General features: G+C 37.3%; 2 protein-coding genes across 8 annotated transcripts in view; one reads left to right on the top strand and one right to left on the bottom strand.

Annotated features, from left to right (window-relative positions):
• The window catches only part of LOC135710138 (serine/threonine-protein phosphatase 2B catalytic subunit 3-like), a 166,925-nt gene extending 153,454 nt beyond the window's left edge, over window positions 1-13,471 (top strand). For all 6 annotated transcript variants that reach the window (XM_065232639.1, XM_065232643.1, XM_065232642.1 and 3 more), the window contains one exon: window positions 5,155-13,471. In XM_065232639.1, coding sequence (XP_065088711.1) covers window positions 5,654-7,183 — 1,530 coding nt within the window. In that variant the 5' untranslated portion in view covers window positions 5,155-5,653 and the 3' untranslated portion in view covers window positions 7,184-13,471. The remainder of the gene's footprint in view (window positions 1-5,154) is intronic.
• Irk1 (Inwardly rectifying potassium channel 1) overlaps window positions 1-16,804 on the bottom strand; it is a 308,434-nt gene that overhangs the window by 232,855 nt on the left and 58,775 nt on the right. The window lies entirely within an intron of this gene.

Below are 16,804 nucleotides of genomic sequence, written 5' to 3'. Positions count from 1 at the left end.
ATAAACTGAATAAACTGAATAAAATGAATACACTGAATAAATTGAATAAACTTAATAAACTGAATAAACTGGATAAACTGAATAAACTGAATAAACTGAATAAAGTGAATAAACTGAATAAAGTGAATAAACTGAATAAACTGAATAAACTTAATAAACTTAATAAAGTGAATAAACCTAAATAAACTGAATAAACCGAATAAACTGAAAAAACTGAATAATCTGAATAAACTTGAATAAATTGAATAAACTGAATAAATTGAATAAACTGAATAAACTGAATAAACTGGATAAACTGAATAAACTGAATAAACTGAATAAACTGATTAAAATGAATAAACCGAATAAACTGAAGAAAAAAACTGAATAAACTTAATAAACTGAATAAAATTAATGAACTGTATAAACTGAATAAACTGAATAAACCTAAATAAACTGAATAAACTGAATAAACTGAATAAACCGAATAAACTGAAAAAAACTGAATAATCTGAATAAACCTGAATAAATTGAATAAACTGAATAAATTGAATAAACTGAATAAACTGAGTAAACTGATTAAACTGAATAAACTGAATAAACTGAATAAACTGAATAAACTGAATAAACTGATTAAACTGAATAAACTGAATAAACTGAATAAACTGAATAAACTGAATAAACTGAATAAACTGAATAAACTTAATAAACTGAATAAACTTAATAAACTGATTAAACTGAATAAACCGAATAAACTGAAGAAAAAAACTGAATAAGCTGAATAAACTTAATAAACTGAATAAAATTAATGAACTGTATAAACTGGATAAACTGAATAAACCTAAATAAACTGAATAAACTGAATAAACTGAATAAACTGAATAAACTAAATAAACTGGATGAACTGCATAAACTGAATAAACTGAATAAAAGGTATAAACTGAATAAACCTGAATAAACTGAATAAGCAGAATAAACTGAATAAACAGAATAAACTGAATTAATTGAATAAATTGAATAAATTGAATAAACTGAATAAACTGAATAAACAGAATAAACTGAATAAACTGAATAAACTGAATAAACTGAATAAACTGAATAAACTGAATAAACTGAATAAACTGAATAAACTGAATAAACTGAATAAACTGAATAAACTGAATAAACTGAATAAACTGAATAAACTGAATAAACTGAATAAACTGAATAAACTGAATAAACTGAATACACTGAATAAACTGAATAAACTGAATAAACTGAATAAACTGAGTAAACTGAATAAACTGAATAAACTGAATAAACTGAATAAACTGAATAAACTGAATAAACTGAATAAACTGAATAAACTGAATAAACTGAATAAACTGAATAAACTGAATAAACTGAATAAACTGAATAAACGGAATAAACTGAATAAACTAACCCATTTTATCCTCCAACCATTTGACCATCTTATCCATTTCGATCTTTTGTCCATTACACCTTTTGTCTAATTCGACCTTTTGTCCATTTCAACCTTATGTCCATTTCGGCCTTTTGTCCACTTCGACCCTTCGTCTATTTGACCTTTTGCCATTCGACCTTTTGTCCATCTAAGTTCAATTCGACGTTTTGTCAATTTTGTCCTTTTGTCCATTCGACCTTTTGTCCCTTCGGCCTTTTGTCCCACAACCATACACATAATTTACGATCTATTTCCATGTATATAAGATGTTTAAGGTTCTCCAAAACGTCTTTGATTTCAGATCAAATGATGTGATATAGATTAGCCACGACTGGTACAATTATAGAGGAATTCAAGATATAATTCTAAAATACTTCTTATGAGAATTCCAACGGAATTTGTTAAAAAGTTACAAGCAAAGTATTTTAAGAAAATTATAAGCAGAAAGAAATATGAATTTCTAGGCAGTTCAGAGGAAATTATTATGAAGACTATTAGTAGGATTCTAGTGCATTCTAAAGAATATCAAAACAAATTTTAGGGAGTATTCTAAAGGAATTTGGAGAAGAATTCAAAGTGATTAACCCTAAATGACGATATGGCTTCAATCCTGGCACTACCCCTAATGATCACCTACCACTGAAAATCTCTTAAATGTTAATCAATCAATCAATCAATCAATCAAAAATAACTCTGAGGAGGGCTGAGAATCTAATTCGGAGCATGGCCCAAACAAATCATTTGCAGAATTTTAAGCTAGTTTGGTTGTAGGACAAAAGGTCGAAGGGACCAAAGGTCGAAATAGACAAAAGATCAAAATGGAACAAAGGTAGAATTGACCTTAGATCGGCAAAAGTTCGAAAGTTCGAATGGACATAAGATCGAATGGACAAAATGTCGAATTAGACACATTGTCGAATTGGACAAAGGATCGAAATGGATAAATAAAATGGGTAGCTAACTCTCAAATATGTTTCCTTCTTTGAATCATGAGAAGTTCTTTGGAAAATTATGACAACAAATAGTTACTGTGTGTGCCACGGCAAACCTTCTATAGAACATATTCCTTCGTTAAATCATGAGCAGTTCTTTGGGAGTTTTCCATAGTATTTTTTTAAAAGTTCTTTTGAACTCTCAGCGAACATTTTCTAAACAATATTTTGTCAATTTTGACGTTGGTTATTTTTTATAACTTTTGTCCCTGTAATTTAATTTCGACCATTTGTCCATTCGACCTTTTGACTCTCTAAGATCTATTCGACCTTTTGTCCATTCGATCTTATGTATCTTCAAACTTTTGTTCCTTCGACCTTCTATCCACTCTACCTTTTGTTCATTCGATCTTATGTCCATTCGACCTTTTGTCCATCTATGTTCAAATCGACCGTTTTCCCTTCGACCTTTTGTCCCTCTAAGTTCCATTCGACGTTTTTTTTTCCATTCGACATTTCTCGATTACTTATTCAAAGTGACGTATCAGCTTTTGTAAACAATGCATTTGATCGTCGATTTGGCGTAACTGGTTGCTTGCACACGCTTACTAACACCACTAGCAGGTAGGGGAAAAAATCCCCTATCTGATGGTAGTGTTAGCATGCGTGGGCGAGATACCAGTTACGCCAAATCGACGAACAAATGCATTGTTTACAAAAGCTGATACGTCCTTCGACCCTTTATCCTTCAACCTTTTGTGTTAGATTCGCATACACTCAAAGAATAAATCACATATCCAATGGAAAATATTCATTAGAATTTCACATAACTTTCGTGTGATATCATAATTGGGAATTGCACCACAAAATCACATGAACCTTATGTGTCAAATGAAATTTAAGTGATTTATCATATAGAACTCATGTGATCACATGAATGTAATGTGAAATTCAAATAGATACCATTGGTTTTGTTGATGGGAAAATATTATGTGCATTCCCAATAGAAACTACATGAAAACTTTTTTCCGTGTAAGTTCGATAAATCTACTTACACATGTTTCGTTGGTGAGGGCATGAAAAAAAAACTACATTTTCCTAAAATCCTACGCTTATTAAGGCTGTGAACCATTTTCCGAGTTCAATTTAACCCGTGGTTAAAAATGACATTTCGAAAGTTATTTTCTATGTTCGAAAATCGGTTTTCGTTTCGGTTTTCGAGAAGAACTTAGCCAAGGTTGTCAAAATTTAACTTCTTGTGTGTCAGAAGTAACCACGCTCAGATAGCAGGGTTAATCGATAACTTTCCATCTGTCAAAAGTTAAAATAATCCACCAAATGGTTCAGAGCCTAAGTCTTCTACAAAAATGCTTCGACGCCCTGCCGGGCGGCCTTACGTCAGTTGACCGGAACTTTAGCCATGGCCGATAAAAAGATGGATTTCGGCATCTTCTTTAGCTCTTTCGTGGCCTTGGCTATCAGCTGCTCCTCCGCTTTGGCCACGAAATTATTGGAACAGATCCTCCGTTTGAGGTTCGCCCAAACATTTGGGAGGGTTGACGGTGTTCGGCACAAAGTTTATCTTCAGCCGGTCCATCTCCTCCGGTCATCTCTTGGCATAATGGGCCGAGGCCAGGTGCGGCCAAAATACCACATCCTCCTTCGCGTGATACTTCTTGCTGAAGGCGGCAACTTCCGGCAGGTACTTAGTACTGTATATCTCCCCGTTCACCGCAAGCCCCGAAGGAAAGAATAGCGGCTTGGACATTACCTTCTCGCTGTTCGTCAGCCGCAGAAGGACCTTCTTCGGGGTGTGGGAGATATATTTGACGTCATCGCTTACCTCCTTGGTGGAGGACGTAAAGTACCCGCCGGAAGGATGTTTTTCACCAGCAAATTCAGCTCCTTCTGGGTGATTACCTGCTGCTCAGACACGGCCAGCCTCGACTGACGTTTTCGCATAACAATGTCCATCTGGTACAGGTACTTCTTCACCGTTTGACCGGTTGCTCCGACCTCCCAGCCCACGGCGCGGAACGATGAGGCCGCCTTGCCCTCGGTCTTTCTCTTCAGCTTCTACTGCACTTTTCGGTCGGGCAGCACCATCGGGCGGCCGGAACCAGGCTTCCGTTAGATGCTCTTGAGGTAGAGGATGTTGTAAATGCCGGATCGGCTATATCCAGCGGACACGAAGTGCCACACGATGACCAACTTCTTCGCTCCCGGGTTGGTTGCTGCAAATCAACTGATAACGCTGTCAATTTTTTCTGTACACAGCAGGGTTGCTATGATTGGCGATGCATAGGTGGATTCGCCACCAGATGGCAGGGTAATCGCATGAAAAGTCGCTAAAATCAGTCCATTTTTTAATGCATACGTAACATGAAAACAGATCGTAAATCATGCGCATAGATTGTATGCATATGCTTGGGCATATGTCTTTAATGAGGACATTATCAAATCCCTTGTTGATCCAGTAGCTCAAATAATCTGAACTCAAAGACAATATGGAGAATCCAGAATATGTAGAGGTGAAGAAAGTTAATTTTGATTGATGAATTTGGGTTTATTAAATACGACAGTGCATCTACTGTATCGTCCCAGTTTAGATTTAAGTTTTTGGCCATCAACTCAATGTAACGTAAATTTTGTTCCATTTCGAATTTGAACGTATGCTATTTGTAACGATCGATTACATCGCGCCCCACGTTGCTCTCTGTCTCGCTCAACGGAACTCCCGTTCCGTCAACTGAAATCGCAGGCGACTAATCGAACTTTTCAACTTTTCCTCTTTTCCAGACTGATTACATTGTAGACAAGGACACAAGAGACACTCCAAACAAGCGGAAAGCCTCCCCGCCCTAGAATTGATGGCCGAGTCGCCAGTCTAAGAGATAGAGCCGGTGTTCCATTCGAGATCTCCAACCAGCAACAATCCGTAGTGGTGGTGTGCGTGTGAGCACGCGTACTACGTTTGTAGTGGTGGTGTTGAGCAAAACCACCTTCTTCCTGGCTGCTGGCAGACAGCGACAACAGCAACAACAACAAGAAAATAGAGGAATCAACGGCTGAGTTGACGCGAAACCAACTTAGCTAAAAAAAAAACAACAACAACACTTGAAGAAATCTAAATAAGAGCAAGACAGTTTTAGTCTAATTGTAATAACTTAAATCTAAACTACTTAACTATTGTTTAGTCGTCACACACATACCTTAGCACTCACACAGTCACACGTGAATCTATATTATATAATAACTATCGGATCGGAGTAGAAAACATACACACAGCTAGAGCAAGATGTCTTCGCAAACGGCAAGTCAACAACAATCAACCAATGCAACACCACAGCCGCAGTCGGCCGGTTCGGGAAATGCGGGCAACGACCGCATCATCGACAGTGTCCTGTTTCCGCCGAAACACAAACTCACGATCGCCGAGGTGTTCGACCCACATACCGGCAAGCCCCGCCCGGAAGTCCTGAAGCAGCACTTTATCATGGAAGGCCGAATCGAGGAGAATGCTGCCCTGCGGATCATCCAGGAGGGTGCGGGCATCTTGAAGGCGGAGAGCACGATGATCGACATCGAAGCCCCGGTCACGGTATGCGGCGACATCCACGGACAGTTCTACGATCTGATGAAACTGTTCGAAATCGGAGGCTCGCCGGCGTCGACCAAGTATCTCTTTCTCGGCGACTACGTCGACCGTGGCTACTTTAGTATAGAGTGCGTGCTATATCTGTGGGCGTTGAAGCTGTGCTATCCGACCACACTGTTTCTACTGCGAGGCAATCACGAGTGTCGACATCTAACAGAATACTTTACCTTTAAGCAGGAGTGTAAGATTAAGTACTCGGAACGGGTTTACGATGCGTGCATGGATGCGTTTGACTGCTTGCCCCTGGCGGCACTCATGAATCAGCAATTCCTCTGTGTTCACGGTGGTCTCTCGCCGGAGATTCAGGAGCTGGACGACATCCGGAAGTTGGACCGATTCAAAGAGCCACCAGCCTTCGGACCGATGTGCGACCTCCTGTGGTCCGATCCGCTGGAAGACTTTGGCAACGAGAAGAACTCGGACTTTTACTCGCACAATACGGTGCGCGGTTGTTCGTACTTCTACAGCTATAAGGCCTGTTGTGATTTCCTGCAGAACAACAAGCTCCTGTCGATCATCCGGGCGCACGAAGCGCAGGACGCTGGCTACCGTATGTATCGCAAGAGCTCGACGACCGGTTTCCCCTCGCTAATCACAATCTTCTCCGCTCCTAACTATCTGGATGTCTACAACAACAAGGCGGCCGTGTTAAAGTACGAAAACAATGTCATGAACATCCGGCAGTTCAACTGTTCACCGCATCCATACTGGCTTCCAAACTTCATGGATGTCTTCACTTGGTCGCTGCCGTTCGTCGGCGAGAAAGTAACCGAAATGCTGGTTAACGTACTTAACATCTGCTCGGACGATGAGCTGATTTGCGAAGGCGACGACACCCTGGAAGAGGCGAACGCCCGCAAGGAGGTCATCCGGAACAAGATCCGCGCCATTGGCAAGATGGCCCGTGTCTTCTCCGTGTTGAGAGAGGAGTCCGAATCGGTCCTGCAGTTGAAAGGTCTCACGCCGACCGGTGCCCTGCCGCTTGGTGCCCTCTCCGGTGGCAAGCAGTCCCTACATAATGCCCTGCAGGGCTTCTCGCCCAACCACAAGATCACATCATTCGCCGAGGCCAAGGGCCTGGACGCGATCAACGAGCGGATGCCACCGAGACGGGACACGACACCAACGCCCAGCGACGAAAAACCAATATCGGTGGCGACACCAAAATAATCAGCTTAGTCGTAATCGCCATTGCCACCGGCACCGAGCGCTAGCAAAAGTATGCAACCATAGGAGCGGCAAACTCTCACACAGCACTTTTGGCGAACAGCGGCTACAGCAAAAACAGCTACATCCAGTTCAGCGCGATATAGCATTGCTACAAGCCCACATCCACACACACATACACAAACAAATAACACCCACAAACACACACATACACACACACACATATGCATATAAAAGAATATTATAATTGAAGCTACTAAAAAAAGAAGAAGAAGAAAAAAACAAGAAGAAAACAACTATTAAAATAAATTATGAGGAAAAATTTAAAAATAACTTAAGTAAATCCATCAATATCTTATATTTGAAAACTCAGCAAAGCAAAGCAACCATCGCAAAACAACAGCAAACCACGGATACGAAGCAACTTGGCGAAGGCAAAAGCAAGAACCCATACGCTCTCACTTACACAGAGGTAAAAATTCAAACACACACACACAAACACAGTTGGAGGAAAAAGAATCAATGAACTGCAAACCTGTTGAGACACGAAACACATTTTTGTTTTGGAATCGAAGGAGGCTTACGCGCGCGCGTTTGACAGAAATTAAAACAAAGCAAACCAATCTGGCTTCTGACAGACAGTTCCCATGCCCCTCTCGGCTTGATACCCACCCGCCCTCGCATTTTTTGCATTTCCTCGCCACCCCTCGTACACACACACACACATATTCACACACAAACACAACCTACACACGCACCAACGCATTTGAAAACCATAGATTTGAAAATCGATACCGCAAACAAGACAAACAAAAACATAACGATAGATGATCAACAAACAACAAAATGAAAATGTTTTAGAGAGTAATGGTTCAAGTAACAAAACAAACAAAAAATATTAATCGAATTATTGTTGATGTTTTCTAGCTAAACCAAGAAACAAAGCAAAAAAATACAAACAAGCATGAATCAGTGAAGAAAGACAGCAAAACAAAAACGATGAACTTAAGCGTTTGAGTCAAAGAGAGAGAGAGAGAGAGAGAGAGAGGATTTTTCCTTATTTCTGACAGCAATTTAGCCCCCCCTTGGATGTCAACAGTAGGCTATGACAGTGTGTCCGCTGTCTCTCAATTTTCAACCGAAAACAGAAAAAAAAGAAAAACGCTCCGGCAACCTGTTTTTGGCTAAATCAGTAATATTACAGTAACTGTGCTCCTGACGCAGATTCTTGAATCGGAAGTTTGCAATGGATCTTTACGCGATGGCCGAAATTGGAACGTCATCGTGCGTCACTAGCTGCAGTAAACCTATTATAGTCACACTAACAAAAATACTCTGTCCGGTTTCTCAAGTTTCGCAAAAAAAAGGAATACAGTTTTCTATCAATCCATCAACTAGTTTATCGCATGATAAATTAAAAAAAAAGCAAAAACAACCAATGAAACCAAAAACTAAACAACAAACGCTTGAACTATCATTCTCATATGTTATCACTACTAGAGCCGTTACACGTCCCCATCACAGCCTACTATTCCTTGACAGCAGAAGAAATTAAAACGCCGATTGAACACACGTAAACATAACCTCTAACGTTAATCCAAAAACCCAAAACAAACCGAGAATGCAGCTGAAATGACAGTCTATAAGAAGCGACTGAGAAGAATAAGAAGAAAATGAAGAGAAAGGGAAGCATTGTAACTAACCCAAAACACACATACACACTCTTTTTCGACATGTGATTAAAAGTTGAGCATGATTCTCCGTAGATGTGACGATTTGATTTTGTTTAACTTTTAACTTTCGTTTTTTTTTGTTTTGACATAACACGCGAACTTATCCCCATAAATATTCGAAATCGAATGCGACTGTTGTTTGACATTTATCCTATCCCAATTCGTCCCTCCCTTCTGCAAATATTTTATATACACTTGCCCACTTCCTTTTACCTCCCAGTAGAAAAAAAAACACACAAGACGGAGAACGGAGATGGTGGGAAAGTTGAAAAATTGAAAGAAACAAGCTTAACACTAATCAAGTAAGAGTAAAAAATATATTTAACAGAGAAAAAACAAAATCTAGAGAAAATCAGAAAGAGCAAATCGGTAGATAAAGCAGTTTAGGAACAATGCGAGGATAAGTAGCATGCAGACGAAGGAGGAAACAGAAGAAGAAAAAAAACAGAAAAAAAAAACAAGTTAAATCGTAAGTGTATAATTGATTAATGATTAAGTAAATTAATTTAACTGAATAAAACTGAAGCCGAAGGCAGTAGAACAGGAGCGAAACCTAGAGTCGAATGAAAGGCGAGAAGTAAATTTAAATAAACAAACAAACAAAACAAAAACAACAGAAGAAAAATATAACAAGAGAGGAGTAATTATTGTCATATTATTAAATCTATTATGATCTTTGAGAACAACAAGAAGAAGAAGAAAAACAAACAAGAATCTTATATAGAAGCATTGAATTTAAAAAAAAAAAAAACAAACAAAAATTGTGCATCTGCAAAAAAACACTATGAACAAAAAACAGAAGCAAGTAGCAACAAAGAACGTGAAACATTTTCATTATTTTAAAAACAATTCTCTTAATTGAAATAGTAATATAGCTCATTAAGACAAGAAAAAAAAAACATCATTGTGTAAGCAAAACAAAAACAAAAGAAGAAGATTAATTAAAAAAAAAAACTTCCCTTCCCGTGTTAATAAACAACTTTTGCGTGCGCTTTTCTCTCATTGAATCAAAAATCGACGAGTTAATAACCTTAAACAAAAAAAAAACACACACACACACAGAAAAATAAATACTACGTTTTTACTTAAATCCTGGTTAGAATTTCTACGTCTAAGTTTTGTCATTATTTGTAATATTTTTATTCAACTGTTGTTATATTAGTAATTAAACGGAATATTTATGTTTAATGCTAGATCTTTTTTCGAGAATGAAAAACATTGTTATAGAGTAATTTAATAAAAACAATAAAACAGAGCGTTAATAACAACCAGCAGTGACCCCCTTTTAATTTCGTTACAGGAATAAAACCAACTCTGAACTAAACAGAAAAAAAAATCAATTTTTATACCACTTCTCTAAGACATCAACCATTCAATGAAAAAAAAAAAAACAAGAAAATAATAACTAAAGCAACTACAAAAAAAAAACAAAGATTCACAAGAACTCTGTCATCAAACTCTTCTTAAGAATCGTAATAAAAGTTAAAATTTGTTCTTCTATTCTAAAACAAAGCAAGCGTGTCGTTTTTGTTTTATTTCGTTTATCGAATTTCAAATTCCTTCCATCTTTACACCCCTTCACTCACTTTCTTACACACACACACACACACACATTCACTCACTCACCCAAACAACGGCAAACACAAGTCACCGGGCAGGAAAGCCGCGTTTGCTCTTTCTTTCGGTTTCGATTTTCCGTTTCTTGATTTCCTTGGTTTGTCTCTTCTGTTGCTCCTCCACCCGAGGTTAATGGGGGTGCGTGAGTGCGACGACCGCGTCTCTGTGTGCGTGTGAGAATCGAAAGAAATTCCAACCAGGATTTGAAAATTCCCCACTTTGATTTTCCGACCGTTGAAAAGGACCTCTCGGAGCCTGTGCCCAGCGCGCATTTAGTTCCCACGCGAGCACCGCGCACGCACAACCACACACACACAGACACACATACACACACACACATGCACACACAGTTCTTGCGTAGCACTTGTTGCCAGCTTGTTTTTGTTTTGGTACGAGCAGAAGCATTTGAAGGGAAAAGAGTAGTGTGAGAATAGTGTGTCAAAAGAGAACGAAACTTTCGCCGAACAGTTGACAAGTATTACCAGAGAAAAAAAAATTGGATTGAAAAAAGACATTTAACGTTAACTAATTGAAAGATTATCTTGTGCAGTGTGTACTTTTAGGTGTAAAATTTCTTTCAAATATTTTTATTAAGACAAAAAACATGGATTGTATGAGGAAACAACCCAATTCTGCTAATTAAGACAACTCGAAAAATCTTTAAGAGGCAATTTGATTGAAGAAATAACTGCTAATAAAGGTTTAAAAAAGAAAATTACGATAGTTATTATTAATAATTGAAATACACTGATATTAAGGAAGTAAACAAAAAACACACACAAATAAACCTTTCTAAACTTTACACTCTAGTTAATGAATTATAAAAGCAAAGCAAAAACAAAATAAAGGGAAAACTTGTTAAACAATGATTCTAATTCATCTCTAGCTGTGTCTTCATCATTTTATCATTGAAAATGACGTTTCAGAAATGGCTTATTTTAAACCCGCCTGAGAACTCTATTTTCCTCTAGTAGAAAAATTCACAAAAACCAGAAAAAAGTTCCGAACCGACATTTATGTGGCGACAGTGACAGCTTTGTGAAAGCAAAACACAACAGCTGAGTCTGTTAAAAAAAATAAGGCAAACAGCAACTTGTTGTAAAACTAAATTGTTAATCCACTAATCCAATTAAAAGCGCCAGTGTAAACAAAAAAAAACAAACACACTTACACTAACAATAACCAATCGCTAGAATAATCATGGCTTACTGTACGAGAGAAAATCTTATTTACGTTTCCAATCAAAATGCGCTTTCGTTCAAGGTGTGCAAAAACAAAACAAAAATAGTACTTTTACCAATTGAAACTAAAAGCAAATACTAACGTATAAATTTTTCCCTTTGTAAGAATCACTCGATAACAACAAATAAACAAACAAAGCAAGCGAGCACGTGTTATGACAAATCTTTAGCCAAGATACAAGACAAGTACCGTTATGTATAGAGATAACAAGCAAAGACTAATCGCAAGCTATCAATGTTTCTGTAACAGAGTTACACACGCCACGAATTGGACACTTTGTAATGAACTTTTTGAAAATAAATAATGCCAGTTCGGTTGAATTCCCCCTTCCACTTGATATCAGAGCAGCCATTGGACACAAGCAAAACAAACAAAGAACGGATCGCCGCTAGTAAACCAAATCATTGTTATCCAATATATCGAACATTAAAAAGCATTAGTAAACAAACGAGATAAGGAAACTGCACCACTTTCATCTATAACGAGCAAAATGAGCAAAGCAAAAACAAAATAACAACAGTTCCGGCTGACTACGTACACTTATAACCAGTAGTTTGTTTCTTCCAGGCAGCATAAGCAAACATGGAGAACGGAAAAATATGCACACAACCAACACCCACACATACACACTCAGATCAGCTTAACGACGACCACACACGCGCGATTCGTTGTCACAACCACATGCACCATGGTGGCATTCTAGCAATACCAATTACCACACCACCACACCTATCTACACCAATACCTTCGAGAAAACTATCTAAACTTGCACGCGCACACCTCTATCTACTAACCACCACCACCACCACCAGCACAAGTTCGCATTCTTGCAAAACATTCTAAACACACACGAAAACTTCAAATACAAACCAAAGTAGGCGATTGATAAACACACAAACCGACACAAACGCACCCCCATCGGCAAACGATGTCATGTTGCTCTCTCACTCTCTATTGGTTTTGATCATTTCCATCGCGTAGCGTGCTTTCTTTGTCGTTGTGTCCTTCCCCCCCCCCCCCTGTCCTCTGTCCCTCCCGCCACCCACTGTTTTTTCTCGCATGTTGAATTCTTCTATTCGTCGCCATAATATATATGTATATGTATAGGAGTGTATAGGAATAAAAAAAAAACGTTTTTGAATTTTTGACAAAACTGAATAAGAGAAAGTACGTGAAACCCTATTGTTCTTTTCCCCATTGTTTTTCGGTTGATTTCCAACGAAAAGGTTTGTAAGTAATCCACAAGAAGATACCGATTGGTTTGGTTAATTTTTCCGTTTTTATTTTTTATTCTATTCTTTTGCGAAATAACCTAACAGTTAAACAATCCATAACCGAAACAATTCTTGGCGTTATTGGAAAACCGGAAGATTATCAGTTGAAAGAAAGCTGAACAAAAACTAGAACTAGTTTAATCAAGGAGATAATACACACATACACACACACACAGAGAGATATACGCAAACCAGTCAAAACAAATATGAAGGAAGATTAAGAACACACCCACACACACATACACACACACATTGGAAGGTCGAGAAAAGTCAGAACGGAAAAACAATGGAAATTATTATACATTATATGAATGAATTTTTGATAATCTAATTATATGTATTTTTGAATTGTATTTTATCGTGGAGTAAAAAATAATATGTACCTATGATTAAAAACAGAAAAATAAAAAAAAAATCTACTAAAACATCCGACCGGGCGTTTCTCATGTCTACAACAACTCGACGCCTGCTGTGTTCTGTCAATTCATTCCGATCCATTGCATGCTGCCGGCAACATGAACGCCACTGAAAAGAGGCGATTCAAAAGTGACGTCCGATTTTAAAACGAGGGGAGGGTCCCCAAAATTTGTGACAGTAAGTGTAACAATTATGGGAACATGAGTAACAGAAGAAGCGGCCCTCCACGGTAAAAAGTTATCACATCTAATCCAAATGCTCTTGCACTTGACTCAGTCTGTTATGCGGCACTACGAATCGAAGTTTTTTTTTTTTTTTTTTTTTAGTCTTTATTATAGAGATTTTTAGCCTGGGGCTAGTTCATCTCTTACGAATCGAAGTGAATAATCATTGATTTTCAAGTTATGTGCGTTTTGAAACCAATTGATTTATCGTTGAAAAATATGTACTGTATAAAACCTATAAATCAAAATTATTATCATTTGAATCGGCACCACTGTTTTCATCTATTGAATTTGTTAAGTTTTGCCAAGCAAATGTCAAAAAAGCACATGACAAACATTACTCGCGAAGATGGCAAGTCAACAACAAATGAAGTCAAGTGAGAGAAGCGATAATTATCCATCTCCGCCATGTCCACACGAAATAATTTGCGTTCTAGAGCGTGAGTAATACGAAATTTTTGCTGTTTTCTATAATAGTGTATTATTCAGCTAAGTTCGATTACAAAACATTATCAAACTTATCAAATTTATTGCTCAATGTCACATCTTGATTCTACTAAAAGCCTTGCGATGTTGTTCAATATCACTTGGAAACATGTTGTTCCGGAGAAGTCGATAACATACAAACACCGTCCTTTAGTTGTGCCGAAGAAGAAACTTTAAGGCTGAAATTTATTTCAAAAGACTCAATGAGGTTATGTTTATAAAAGTGTTTTCTACTACTCACAAAACGGTATTCTTTTGTGGTTACCGGTTATCGACTATCTCTCGCTTCTTTCATGCGATGCGGACGATAATTCCTGACCTATCAAAGCACAACATTAGTTACTAATTAACAAATATAGTTCCGTCTTACACTTATAGCACAGACAAACAGACATAACACATTGAATATTTATCACTGTAAAACATCGTTGAAAAACCATTAGCGCCATCTGTTGAGTACACTGTGGTGGGTAGTACGCTGAACAGATGGCGGTAGTGTGTAAAAGTCAAACTCAAGGGAAATGACTATGCGCGCCACAGGTGGCGGTACTACCAACTACGATCCTTTTAAATTGACCGTTAAATGCTTGTTCTATTAACAATTTGCGAGTGTTATGTCTGTTTGTCTGTGCTTATAGCTTTCTTTTGAATTTCTCTACCTAATTTCTCGTTCACAGATTAAAACGTTTTACACATTCAATTTTCGTTTGAGAGTACATACAAGCGTTTTTCAGTTTTCGTCGAATGACACGTCATCTTCTTCCTATCATCGGACCAGTTGTTTAGGTAACCGCGTTCCCAGTTCACCTATTCGCTGCCCGGTCGAGGGGCCTCCACCACACATGTGATCTGGGTTGTAATATGACATTGTCATATGTTGAATAACATATAACCAGGCTTGCAGTATGAACAAGGCTATATATTTATTTAAACCCATTTTCAGCAAAAATTAAACCCAAGGTACATTATTTAAACTTAAAGTGATAGATTATTACTATCAGTATGGTTGACATTTCGAGTTCAAAGTGATTTGCTGTTGATTTCATCGTGCTTCGATATGATCTCTTCCAAGGGATTTGCACATCGAATTGCAATGTTTGGCAAGTAGTGCAAATTCAACAGCAAATCACTTTACATGAACATGATGTTTTTTTACCGTGCCTAATATGTGAAGTTCAGAGACGATGTTTTCTTACACTGAACCAATATGACATATTCCTGTTATGTGGAAATCTTATAAATTTGCGCTATAAGATAATCCATTGAAAATTATATGATTGAAAATGTGCCAGGTAAATTCTATATGAATATCTGATACATTTACAATGCTGATAATTTGGTAACTTTTATATGATCGTCGTATGATAAATGAAAATCGATCAAATTATAATAATTAACTGAAATGGATTTGAAACCCATAAGCATAAGCTACACTTTTCACCACAATATAATATATGTGTCATAAATCAATCGAAGTAAAGTTTGTGTGAAAATCACATGAAATTCACTTCTTCTTTTGACACATATATTTAATCGATTTCTAAAAATAAATCGAAAAATAAACATCAGGCAGTGGGAGCTTTCACAGTTGTGCCTTTTTTTATTGTAGCTGATTTGGGATTCGATCAAGGACTGTTGAGGTGTGATGCTTTCGGTGTCTGCGCTCGATTTCACTGGGCCACGACTGACTTCAAGATTGAGCTCGTTCAAATAGCATGAAGTAAGAACAGCTCTCCCGACATGGAATGCAGTGCAACGTTATGCTCGTTTTGCTAGAGTGAAGACAAATAGCACTGACAAATTTATGTTCCGTTTCGGTGGTGTGGTTTGTTCAAATCTTTCTTAATGCACCTGTGTGCAATAAATCAACGACTAAATTATATAAGTTGATGTAACTGGTTCATGAAGTTCGAGTACTAGGGCTGGAATCTGAATTAGCCGTGTAGAAGACTTACAATTAGAATCATAGCAAAGTAAATATTGCAGTAGAATCATTTTTTTTTTTCAATCTCAATACATTCTTTTCCGGAAACAAACAAAGATTATTCAATACAGTATCATTGTTGTTAGTAGTATTTAGTTCAACTAATCATTTTAATGAGTGTACGATAACATCGTTGAAAATTGTTTCAATAATTTATAAAGAACAATCATGTAAGATGTATTTTATTGGGAGCGATATTCAGCCCAGAAAAACATGCAAAAACAAACGTTTGCTGTTGGATTTCTTAAAAGGCATATCTATATCAAAAATCAAAGGAAGCTATTCCAATGAGATATACATGTTTTCCTATACTGCAAAGTTAAATGACAGTCCAATAGTTTCTTCATGTCTGTTTACACGCGACATATCAACAAACGTCAAAAATCATTAAAAGCAACTCCAATAAAATATACATCATTATCTTATGAGATATACATTTTAGTGAGCAATATTCATCATGAAAACAGGTATATTTTACTGGATTTTCTCATAGTGCAAACTTATATGATTTTCCATTAGTTTCTAGATGTCTGTTCCCACCCATGACATATCAACAGTTTTTCACCATGAAATATATCAGACAATATTCATATACTTATTACCTATCGCTAACCACGTTCGAAGCAAAGTATTATCAAGTACTAAGT

The sequence above is a fragment of the Ochlerotatus camptorhynchus genome, unplaced genomic scaffold (genome assembly GCF_037179485.1).
Source record: "Ochlerotatus camptorhynchus isolate MF236.1 unplaced genomic scaffold, CSIRO-AGI_Acam_v1.1 ptg000370l, whole genome shotgun sequence".
NCBI classification, from domain to species: Eukaryota; Metazoa; Arthropoda; class Insecta; order Diptera; family Culicidae; genus Ochlerotatus; species Ochlerotatus camptorhynchus.
Note: the sequence above shows the minus strand (reverse complement) of the source record. Positions and strands in the feature narration are given on the sequence as shown.